Below are 11,962 nucleotides of genomic sequence, written 5' to 3' on the forward strand. Positions count from 1 at the left end.
TTCCCAGGCTGATGGTGGAGGTAGCTTGTGTGACCACCACACTATAGGCCTATAAAATTGGAGTCCAGATTGGAGTGATGAATGGAAACTTCCAAAAAACATCTCTAAAAACTGTTTTTTAGAATTCTGCATTTCTGGTGGAGAATTTAGAAAGATTTAATGATAGGTACTCTGAAAGTAAGCAAAAAAATGATTAAAATTTTTATTAAAAGTATACCCACTCAGCTCACTAGAGAGGAAATGGCAACCCACTCCAATATTCTTGCCTAGAGAATCCTGTGGACAGAGGAGCCTGGTGGGCTGCTGTCCATAGGCTTGCACAGTTGGACATGACTGAAGCGACTCAGCATGCATGCCTGCCTTGGAGAAGGAAATGGCAACCCACTCCAGTATTCTTGCCTGGGGAATCCCAGGGACAGAGGAGCCTGGTGGGCTGCAGTCTATGGGGTTGCACAGAGTCAGACACAACCCCAGCGACTTAGCAGCAGCAGCACTGTCCGCTGAAACAAGTTACAGAACAAAGAGGCCTCTACCCCAATTCCCAAGAAGTATCTTGAGTATGAAGTCTCTGAATTGGGAGTTGTTAGGGGAAACATATTGACTGAAACTGCCTACCCTGGCCAGGCACCATAGTAGCAATTAGCGTGAGTTATTTTATGACAGGAGGTCCTGGTAAGGAGCATGAAACTAAACTACCACCAACCGGAAGAATTTGAGAAAGGTCAAAAGGAGATGCCACGTGCCCTACCCCCTCCAAGAATCCTTCTCCCTGGCATCCATCTTGGCTAAGCAATGCATGTGCCACCAGGAAGGACCCTGAGTCAGAATGATGGGCCAGAGAAAACCCAGGAACTAATCTCATCACCATAAAACCTGAGACTGTGAGCCACATGGCAGAGCAGTCGTCCTGGGTTCCCTTACCCTCCTGCTCTCCACCCATGCACCCCTTTCCAATTATCTTGCTATATCAGCAAAAAAAAGGTATGTATGTATATGTGTGTATATATATATATATAATTATTTATATAATTTTTAGAATACTGTGTGGCTCTGTTGTAAGTGATATCTTCACGCTCTTAATGAAAAATTAAATTATTTCTCCAAAGATCTGTTTATATATTAGGGAAATTTATATTAGGAGAAGAGGGACAAGAATATGAACTAAACTCTCACCAGTAGTAGAGTCAATATATAATGACTAAAATGGAAAAATTAAGAACCAGCAATACTAAACAGGCTGTACTCTACTTGGCTTGTTGCACTTGGCATGTATGTAATTATTTTGGAATTAGTGACCTAGCAGTCAGTTTCTTACAAATTTGTTATAGGATATAATAAGTCTAAAAGGTGTATGTATACACACTGAAGTTCATTAATTAGTATAATACTTTTAACAGGAAAATATTTAAAACAATCATAATATCCAGCAACAAAGATAGAGTAAATAAATAATTCATGCTGCAATCATATTGGTGGTTGTTGCTGCTGCTGCTGCTGCTAAGTCGCTTCAGTTGTGTCCGACTCTGTGCAACCCCATAGACGGCAGCCCACCAGGCTCCCCCGTCCCTGGGATTCTCCAGGCAAGAACACTGGAGTGGGTTGCCATTTCCTTCTCCAATACATGAAAGTGAAAAGTGAAAGTGAAGTCGCTCAGTCATGTCCGACCCTTCTCGACCCCATGGACTGCAGCCTACCAGGCTCCTCCGTCCATGGGATTTTCGAGGCAAGAGTACTGGAGTGGGGTGCCATTAAGGGTATAAATCATCACTGTCGTATAGTACCTTATATGATTGTTGTTTATTTGCTGTATCATGTCCAACTCTTTACCGCCAATGTAGCCAACAAGGCTCCTCTGTCCATGGGATTTCCCAGCCAAGAATACTAGAGTGGGTTGCCATTTCCTTTTCCAGGGGATCTTCCCAACCCAGGGATCAAACTCACCTCTCCTGCTTAGGAGGCAGATTCTTTTCCACTGAGCCACCTGGGAAGCCGACTTTATGTGATAGAAATGTGTAAATCTATACTGTCCAATACTACCACTACTGGCCACACGTGACCATTGAACACTTGCTATGTGGCTAGTGTACCTGAGAAACTGGAGTGTTCTACTTAGTTTTGGGTATTTTAAATAGCCACATGTGGCTCGTGGCTGCCATGTTGGACAGCACAGGAACCTATAAATGAAAGATATTTATGATACTGTTAATGAAAAAAGTATATATAATATGATAATCACTTTGTTTTAAAAATGTATGTGTGTGTAAATATGGACAGAAAAGCTAGGACATATTAGCAAAATGTAACTAGTGTTTACTCTGAGTGGTTGTTTTTGTATTTTGTTTGCTTTGCTTATCTAATATTTTCTAATATTACTGCACTGAAAATGTATTTCAAAAAAAGCAGTCCCCAGAGGTCTCTAAGTAAAACTCTCTGCCATGCTATGCTAAGTCACTTCAGTCGTGTCCAACTCTGTGCGACCCCATAGATGGCAGCCACCAGGCTCCCCCGTCCCTGGGATTCTCCAGGCAAGAACACTGGAGTGGGTTGCCATTTCCTTCTCCAATGCATGAAAGTGAAAAGTGAAAGTGAAGTCGCTCAGTCGTGTCTGACTCTTAGCGACCCCATGGACTGCAGCCTACCAGGCTCCTCCATCCATGAGATTTTCCAGGCAAAAGTACTGGAGTGGGGTGCCATTGCCTTCTCCGAGTAAAACTCTAGGACACAGTAAATTGAAGATTTCTAGTGGATTGGGTTTTCACGGGCTTTGGCTTTTTTTCCAGAGATCAAGTCCCTCTTTGTGCATCCTTTCCTGGCCGAGCGCATCATCTCCATGCTGAACTACTTCCTGCAGCACCTGGTTGGCCCCAAGATGGGGGCCTTAAAAGTCAAGGATTTCAGTGAATTTGACTTCAAACCCCAGCAGCTCGTTTCAGATATCTGCACCATCTACTTAAATCTTGGGTACCTGAGATTTAAATGGGGCAGGCCAGAGGGTTTGCTCATGTTTTAACTGGGGGTTTTGCTAATAGAATGAAATAACTAGCTGGTAATTATGTGGAAGTAGAAAAGATTTGTTTCTAGTTGGCTGACGAAGTAGTCTTCTGCAGTTTTAAATCATGAGATTTCGTATGACCTGTGGGATGTTATTTAGAATTTCCAGTATTCTGCCTTGATCTGTTCAAAGATAAACTTTACTAATTGTTTCATTGTTTGGAAAAGCAGTACTTTTTTTTTCTTTTTTTTTTAAACCAGTATATTTTTATGGTCACCGGGTACTTAATAAGACTTCTTTCCTAAAAATAAGAAGAGGTCATTCTATAACAAAAGAACATTCATGATACCTAAGTAATGGGGAACTCTGTTCCTCAAGCACTCCGTTATTGCCCTCTTTGATCTACCCTCTGATGCTTAGTTTCTTTCTGATTCTGACCTTCCAGGGATGAGGAGAATTTCTGTGCCACTGTGCCCAAGGATGGCCGTTCCTATTCCCCAACTCTCTTTGCACAGACAGTCCGAGTCCTGAAGAAAATAAATAAGCCTGGGAATATGATTGTGGCTTTCAGCAACTTAGCAGAGAGAATCAAGGTGAGGAGGATAATTTGCTTATTAACATGTTCAATAAAAATCATGTTGTCATCTCAGCTGTTTTGCTTTTTTACCCAACTTTATGGGGGGAAAGAGCATTGTGTTGAGAAAATATAAATGAATGAATCCTCCTGGCCAGTCGATAAGTAAAACGACCATATTCTTTAATAGTAATATTCTTTTCAATATGAAGGTGAGCACAGAAAAATAAGCTTCTGCTAAAAGAAAAGAATTAACAGATTTTTAATAGGTTGTTTTTATGAAAACTTCTCTGTACAAGGTTACCAATAGATTTGAAAATCTGTGATATTAACGCAGAACTTTTTAGAATAGAATTCAAGATTGGTAGCTTCTGGTCATTGATTTTTATTGATTTTTCTCTGTTCTCTGTAAATGGCTTATATAGGAATAGCCATACATTTTAAAGATTAAAATACTATATTGTACTCAGCTAATTCTTTTGGTGGGAGCAGCTTCATTAACAATTATGAAAAAGGAGAAATTATGGCAGAGTCTAATGGAAAACCTTCCTAATTGATAACAGTCTTCCCTTCATTGAGTTACTTTTTTATTGAATTGGGCTTCATCTTTGCCTAGAGTTTAGGTAGATGGATCCCTGAGGAGCTAGAGTCATGAAGGAATCAAATGCTGAAGGCACTTTTAAATTCCTATACCTGTTTGTACCTAAAACCGGAAACTGCTTTTCATACACAGACTGCATGAATGGCTCTGTAATTATGCAAATAAGAACCCCGGCAACCTCGCATCCCCTTAAAACAGAGCTGTTGTCGGAAGTATGGATGTCGTCTGTGGTGTTTTGTTTTGTTTTGTTCCCTGTTAACACTTAAACTCATTTCCAGTCATGACCACTAGCAGCTGAGCCAAACTGACTGAAGACTCAGAGTTGGGGCTAAATGTTAAATTTGCTCCTGTAACATCCATCTTGGCTTGTTTAGACCATAAAGCTAAAAATTATTCCTATCTCTGTACAGGGTTATTAATGACCCCTTAAGACTAGGGAATCGTCACAGAGCATTTTGAACTCAGCTGCTTCTGTTAATTCCCCCTAACTGGCTGGTTCTTACACTCAGTCCCTAGCAGACCTCCAACAGCAGGAAGAGGAGACCTATGCTGATGCCTGCGATGAGTTCCTGGACCCCATCATGAGCACACTGATGTCTGACCCTGTGGTGCTGCCGTCCTCCAGAGTGACTGTGGACAGATCCACCATTGCCAGACATTTGCTCAGGTGAGCCAGCCCCCAGAAGCAGCCTCAGGAGTACACATGTACCTTTATCTGCTGTCATCTTTTTCTCCCACTGCAGTACTGTGCACCCAGTAGGTACCCCAGATTGTTCGTTTATTAACGTGCTGTGTGGAGGAGGCATTTTGGTGGAAGTATATCACTTGAGTGTTAAGGATGTCAACATCCAATATAAGACACTCTGTTAAGAAATGCTGGCGCTAACCTTACCTCTTCTTCCTCAAGGAAATGATTCCTATCAATATTTATTAGAAAATATGTCAACCTGGAGTATAAGTTGATTGGAAATTGTGGCTCAGCTAGTAAAGAATCCACCTGCAGTGTGGGAGACCTGGGTTCAATCCCTGGATTGGGAAGATCCCCTGGAAAAGGGAAAGGCTACCCACTCCAGTATTCTGGCCTGGAGAATTCCATAGACTGTATAGTCCATGGGATCGCAAAGAGTCAGGCACGACTGAGCAACCTTCACTTTCAATTTTAGTTGTAAAAATATAAAAGACAAGTTATTTGGGTTTTTTTGTTTTTAATTCAGGTTTTACACTCATCATATGGGAGTACCGACATTCTGCTCCAGCTGTTAGACTCAGCCATGGTGACTTCAAGTTTTCCTCAGCCTACCTTCTCTAAGTACAACATTAGATAGAAATGGGTCCTGGGAGACTCTGCCTATTTAAAATGAAGTTATATAAGCTGACCAGATCTAGGGAAATAATATTTTTTAAATATTGGAAAAAAGGATGTTTTGCTTGATGGTTTGTGATTAAGCACTCACTATATGCATGATGCTGTGCTGGGCAGTATGTCTTTTCCAAAGTGTCACTGAGAATTTATATTTTTATTGTGGCTTCAGAATACAGAAAGAAGATATATTAGCCTTTAAAATATGTTATAAATCATCTTACCTGGGAGGAAGCCATAATCTGCATTAGTTGAAGAGTAGTCAGTTAACTAAATCAAGTGTCAGTCTACAAAGCTTTATCCTTTAACGTCTTATACTGTTTCAGGAGTCTGTCACTAAAACTCCAAACAGCTCTTTATGCTGACATGATTGTACAGGGTCTCTGTCTTAGGGAAATGGAATCAAATACCATCTGAAGAGTGAGGCTTCCCTGGTGGTTCAGATGGTAAAGCATCTGCCTACAATGCAGGAGCCACAGGTTCCATCCCTGGGTCAGGAAGATCCCTTGGAGAAGGGAATGGCTACCCACTCCAGTACTCTTGCCTGGAGAATTCCATGGACAGAGGAGCCTGGCAAGCTACAGTTCATGGGGTCACAAAAAGTCAGACACAACTGAGCAGCTAACACACACACACACACACACACACACACACCCCCCCACACACACACACACACACCCCCCATCTGAAGAGCATTGTTGAGATAATGTTTGTTAAGCAGAGAGACAAAGTAAGTAAATAATCTGCAAAGAAACCTCTTCCGAATCACTCTCTCTCTTATCCCATTCTTTCTAACCTCAAGCTGGCACTTGATTCAGAATCAGAGACAAAGTAAGTAAATAATCTGCAAAGAAACCTCTTCCGAATCACTCTCTCTCTTATCTCATTCTTTCTAACCTCAAGCTGGCACTTGATTCAGAATTAGAGTAATACCCTCTAGCTTCAGTCTGAGGGTGAGATGCCCAGGTGTTCTGTTTTTGGCTGAGGATGTGAGAACTTACAGAAATAACCCCGTCTCCTTTTTTCTCTTTGTCCCAGTGACCAAACAGATCCCTTTAACCGTAGTCCCCTCACCATGGACCAGATCCGGCCAAACACAGAACTAAAAGAAAAAATCCAACGGTGGCTCGCAGAGAGGAAACAACAACAGAAGGAGCAACTTGAATAAATACTATGACCTAAGCAAACCAAAAACCAACCCCAGAGTGTAGATAAACAGTTGTGGTTTCTCTCTTTCTGATTCTCTTCCTTTCCTTTTTCTTGACTTTTATTTTTTACTTTTTTTCCCCTTTACTGAATTAGAGAACTGCTCTTGCTCAAATTATGATAATTAAAATTCCTAAGAACTTTACAATGCACCTAGCTTACAGGAAATTATACTTCTTATAGCATCACCACATTTAGAAATCACTAATTTTTACCTTTTGTTATCTCTTCCTGTTCCTTCTCCCTTTTCCTTCCTTAAATTATATTAACTTCAGCTATTAAAACCTCCCGCCTCCTTACTATTTCTTCTCCAAGAACTGCTCAAACATCTTTGGTGAGCACTGCTTTTAAGTATATGATATCACATATTTCAGTGACAGCTGGTATCAGAAAGTCCTGTGTTATCAAGGTACTTACTAGTCTTCATGACCCAGACTTCAGCCCCTTTCCTTGTTACAGCTCTACACTGTTACAGAATAACTTTTTATATAAAAGCAGATACCTTGATGTTTGAGTAGATTTTTTTAATAAGATGACAGATGAGATGAAAATAGGAATCTTATGCAACTTCGGTGGGTAGCTCTCAGTTTTGTGTTCTCTTCTAACTCAGAGATGCCTTGGAGGGCAAACACTCCTCCGTGGAGTTGTCATTACACAGGAAACTTAGCCCTATGATATTTTTAGGAGGATTGGTAGAACAAATTTGCAGTTTTGACACTTTATTCAGAAAACTCCAAGGTGAAAAAAGAAGGCTGTTGGGGCCCTTTTTATTTACTGGAAATCAAGGACCAGGCTTGTGTAGAAAAGTTAGGCAACAAATATTGTAACCAATGAGACATGTCATTTCAAGACACTAATATCAGCAGTGTATCTGTGTGTATATATATATACACACACACACCATGTACTTTTTTATATTGGCCTAGTGTAATACAGAGAACCACTTTATATTGTCTCTTCCGTGGTAAGATGTATGCAGTATGTGGCCGTGTTTACTAACATTTACTCTAGACAGAATTCTGAGACTGTAAAATGTATATAGTTCATGTTCGTTTGGACTTATGACCTGATAAGAGCTGCTTCTAACTCAGCCTTAGGTCATCAATTAACAGAATAGGAATTTGAGCACAACCGTGTCCACAAGCCATTTTAAATATCCACTTAGCCCTAAATAGTTATTTAGCAGGTGGATGGGCCCCTCACTTTACAAGTTGAGCTTGAGCTCCCTACTAAATCGTGCAGCTTAACATGCCGAGTAAGTCTCATTCCCCTATGGACTGTCTATACCAGTATCCCTCTAAACCCGAAAATACAACTAACAAGAGTGATATGATCTAGAAGTAGAGGTCATTGCTTCACTTCAAGGACATTATTGTTAACCATAGCCTCTTTCAAATAAGACGGTAGTTTTATGGTAATCCAATACAAGTTGTTATAAGCAGTCCTTGATGTGTTTTTGATGGTTCCAGCAGGAAACTCTGAAGTTAGAGGGCATCCCACACTAGATAAAAAATAGATGTTGCCTGTCAACTGTGCTTATAACTGAATAAGGCAGTCCAGGACTCTCACAAATACTAGAACGTATGCTACTAAATCAGTGTGTTCCCTGGGCCTCTAAGGCACAGGTTGACAGGATTTGTTTATTTTCTGAAAATGAGCTTCATTTCCTATTTATTATCTTCTACTTCTCTGAGAATGAACTGTATAAAATAAGCTTCAGTCTACTTGCATTTATCTTCTAAACCCAATCAAATAGGATATTTTTACTTTTAAAAGAAGTGAGGAAAAGACCAGAGTTTTATAGGAGAAAGGAAGGAAAAAAACGGGCACAAAACCTCAGAAGGCAGCTGTTCCCAGCAGCTTTCTAGTTAACAACCTAATGCTGCCTCTTGTATCTGTGTCTGTATTCCACTTCTGTATTAAGTCTTCAGATTGTAAGTCTTTTCTGGCAATTTTTTTTAAAGCTCTTTTCCTGAAACTTTTTATGAGTGGCTGTGGCACCATGAATGCTGCTGAATATCTTTAAACTCATCACAAAGGCAAGTGCATAGCTTAAGGCCACTGTGGGTAAGGAAACCAAGTGTCCTCTGTGCCTTTTTCCTTTCCTTGACATAATTCAAGAACATCGCAAAAATGAGACTAAAACATTCTCATCTTGGTACATGGTGCATATGGACACTTGGAAGCTTAAAGAGGGGTGGTGGTATCTAGAACTCAGAAGCAAGCTCTAAATCTATTAGAGCAGACTTTCTGACATACCTAGCTTTATGTGTTGACTTTGCTAGAGTATGATAGAAAAATGAAGACTCTTTAATCAGCTCTAGTATTGCTTACTAAGAGGGTAATACTAAACTTGGAAAATTATTTAAGTAGGCTTTATCAAGCAATCTGGATTTGTTTGTTTTTAATATAGTTTTTAATGGATATGTGAAAACCGAAAGAAACTTCAAAGGTTTTTTTTTTTTAATGGTGCAGGTGAAGGTGCCAGTTGCTATTTGGTATCACACTCTACAAAAGCTTCATTACTTTATTTGATGCTGGTTGCTAAGCAGCCATTGCACAGAGCATAAGTCTACTGGGTGCCTTTACAAGCCAGAGGCTGATGCTGCACTGTTGATGTCATGTGAGGAAATAATGCACATGCTCTAACTGGTAAACAGGAAAAAGAACCTGGAAACAAAGAAAATGAACAAAATGACAAAAAGATTGATTGAAATAAAACTTGATCAACATAACTATTTTGAAACATTCCAGGAAGGTTACTTCTTGTCAAACTTGCCTGGGGGTGTTTGTTCAAAGCTTGTATTTAATAAATGAACATCTGACTTAAAACCTTTGTTATCATTTCCTTTATTACAGTATTAAAAATCTAGGAGCAGTTTCAGAAATCCCTCTGAAAATTTACAGGGCTCTCAACATTACTTTTTTTAAAAAGTGGTAACAAATGTCTGGCCTGGCTGACCTAACCTGACTTACCAGGCCTCGAGACGCTGGAGTTATCTTCAGATGAGTCTCGGGGCATGTTTTTTCCTAAGCAGATCACTTTTGGCTTCACTTTTTTTCATCTGGCCTAAAGCCCAAGTCTTTTTTTTTTTTTTTGCCTTGGCCACACTGCAGCATGTGGAATCTCGGTTTGCTAACCAGGGATTGAACCCTTGCCCCTTGCATTGGAAGCTCAGAGTCTTAACCACTGGACTACCAGGGAAGTCCCCCAGGTCCTTCATTCTAATCATTCACTATCAAGTTCCACTTTCTTGCCCCTTGTTTCGGTACCCCTGCTATGCAAAACCTCAGCCCAGATTAACCCAAGCATTCCCCTCTGCTCCAGTATCCCAGCCAGACTACTGTTGGAGATAAATAACACCATCTTTAGAGTGGTACAACCGAAGACTTGTCACTAATGTTCCCTAACGACCCTTCTGTGTGTCCTTAACTTCAACAGCTAGTCCAAATTTCAACCTCTTAAATTTTCTCCCATCCTCCCCCTTGCCCTTCACACTCGGGTGACCTTGCCTTCTACTTCATAGCCTGCAGAATTTCCACTTTCAAAACTTCATCATCCCATCTGTGGAAAAGGTCCCAAGACTCCAAGGCTAATCACTCCAACTTTACTTCGGTCTCATTCAGAATCTTGTCAATCCCACTTCTCCATCTTCAATCTCCATTGATTTTCCTATCACTCATATTTGGTTTTCTGACCATTATCCCTTTATAGCCATATTTCTTCACTCATTCACTCTGGCTTCTATCCTAATTGTTTGAACCTGCTCTGGTTAATGTTTCTATATAGCTACGTTAATTTTTTTTTGTATTTTATTTTATTTTTAAACTTTACATAATTGTATTAGTTTTGCCAAATATCAAAATGAATCCGCCACAGGTATACATATGTTCCCCGTCCTGAACCCTCCTCCCTCCCCATACCATACCTCTGGGTCGTCCCAGTGCACTAGCCCCAAGTATCCAGTATCGTGCATCGAACCTGGACTGGCAACTCGTTTCTTACATGATATTTTACATGTTTCTATGCCATTCTCCCAAATCTTCCCACCCTCTCCCTCTCCCACAGAGTCCATAAGACTGTTCTATACATCAGTGTCTCTTTTGCTGTCTCGTACACCGGGTTATTGTTACCATCTTTCTAAATTCCATATATATGCGTTAGTATACTGTATTGGTGTTTTTCCTTCTGGCTTACTTCACTCTAGAGTACTAGGCAACTGAATCACTCCTTTGCTGAAGCACTGTCCTGACTCCTTGATAGCACTCTGATTTTTCATTTCACCTCTAACTATTTCATCAATCAGAGTTTTACTTCTATTTACGCTTCCCCGGGTACATTACTTATTCTATTTTCTTCATCGAAGGTCACATCCCTACGTGTATCTTTTCTTCGAGTCATAATAACCGCAAAGTTCAGCTCTATAGTACATAGCTATTCCATTGTATATCAACCCAAGGATCCCTTCCTCTAAGAAATCTTCCCACATCAGCACCACACATAATCCTGTACTAATGCCTCTTCTGTTTCCATTGCCACCTTTTCAAATCCCAACGCTGCCACTCAATAGCTCTGTAGCCATTTATTTACCAATGCCGGTCTTAAGTGAGGCCACACAGGCTTTCTTTAAATTCCAAAAAAGCTGACAGACTGGAGGCCCTAGGTAAATGTGATTTTGTCCCTTGTATCTGCACAGTTCCTTGCGGCTGGTTAGGGAATTAGGGGAACTGGATTCCAATCCTGATACAGGAGTCAAGGGAGACAGGGATTACAAAAGGTCAACTAAAGGCAATGGGCTGAGTCAGGTGACAAGTTGTGGCGCCTGCTCCGCCCCTAACTTTACGTGTCTGGTCTAGGACCCTCTCTGCCTTTGTAAGACGAGTACGTTGGCCTAGAAAAACTGCAGCGGTGCCTTCCGGCCCTAACTCGTCTCGTTCTCTCAAAAAAGCTGCAGACCTACCCCAAACACCCGAGGTCTGCGCCTCGGGCTGCCCGGGAGGCGCACGGCGCATGCGCATTCCCTCCTCGTGCCGGCCTCCCGGACCTCTGCGAGCGGCTGCCCAGAGAAATGCCTGCTTCTCCGCGGAACTCCGTTGTATTTTACGTGCTCTATGATCTCATCTTCTCGTACCCACTTTCTCCTCTGTGACTAAAGAAAAGAAACTGGCCCACTGGATGCCGGAAAGACAGTGGGACACCTAAATATCTCGTACCGGCGCGGAAAGGGG

The 11,962-nt window shown here is 41.1% G+C and overlaps 1 protein-coding gene across 7 annotated transcripts in view; it reads left to right on the forward strand.

Moving 5' to 3' along the window:
• The window catches only part of UBE4A (ubiquitination factor E4A), a 42,692-nt gene extending 33,127 nt beyond the window's left edge, over positions 1–9,565 (forward strand). For 4 of the 7 annotated variants that reach the window (XR_015141904.1, XM_086339502.1, XM_086339501.1 and 1 more), the window contains 4 exons: positions 2,781–2,961; positions 3,438–3,585; positions 4,677–4,834; positions 6,566–9,565. Coding sequence is in view for 5 of the 7 variants with exons in the window: in XM_086339502.1 (XP_086195628.1) it covers positions 2,781–2,961; positions 3,438–3,585; positions 4,677–4,834; positions 6,566–6,695 (617 nt within the window). In the remaining 2 variants the exon portion in view is untranslated. Of the gene's footprint in view, positions 1–2,780; positions 2,962–3,437; positions 3,586–4,676; positions 4,835–5,381; positions 5,442–6,565 lie in introns of all 7 variants that reach the window. The other 3 variants (XM_086339504.1, XM_086339503.1, XR_015141905.1) reach the window with 2 other exon arrangements.
• Positions 9,566–11,962: the final 2,397 nt, after the last annotated feature.

Source organism: Bos grunniens, chromosome 15 (assembly GCF_055505025.1).
Source record: "Bos grunniens cultivar Pamir isolate PY7600 chromosome 15, Bosgru_T2T1.0, whole genome shotgun sequence".
In the NCBI taxonomy this organism is placed as follows: domain Eukaryota; kingdom Metazoa; phylum Chordata; class Mammalia; order Artiodactyla; family Bovidae; genus Bos; species Bos grunniens.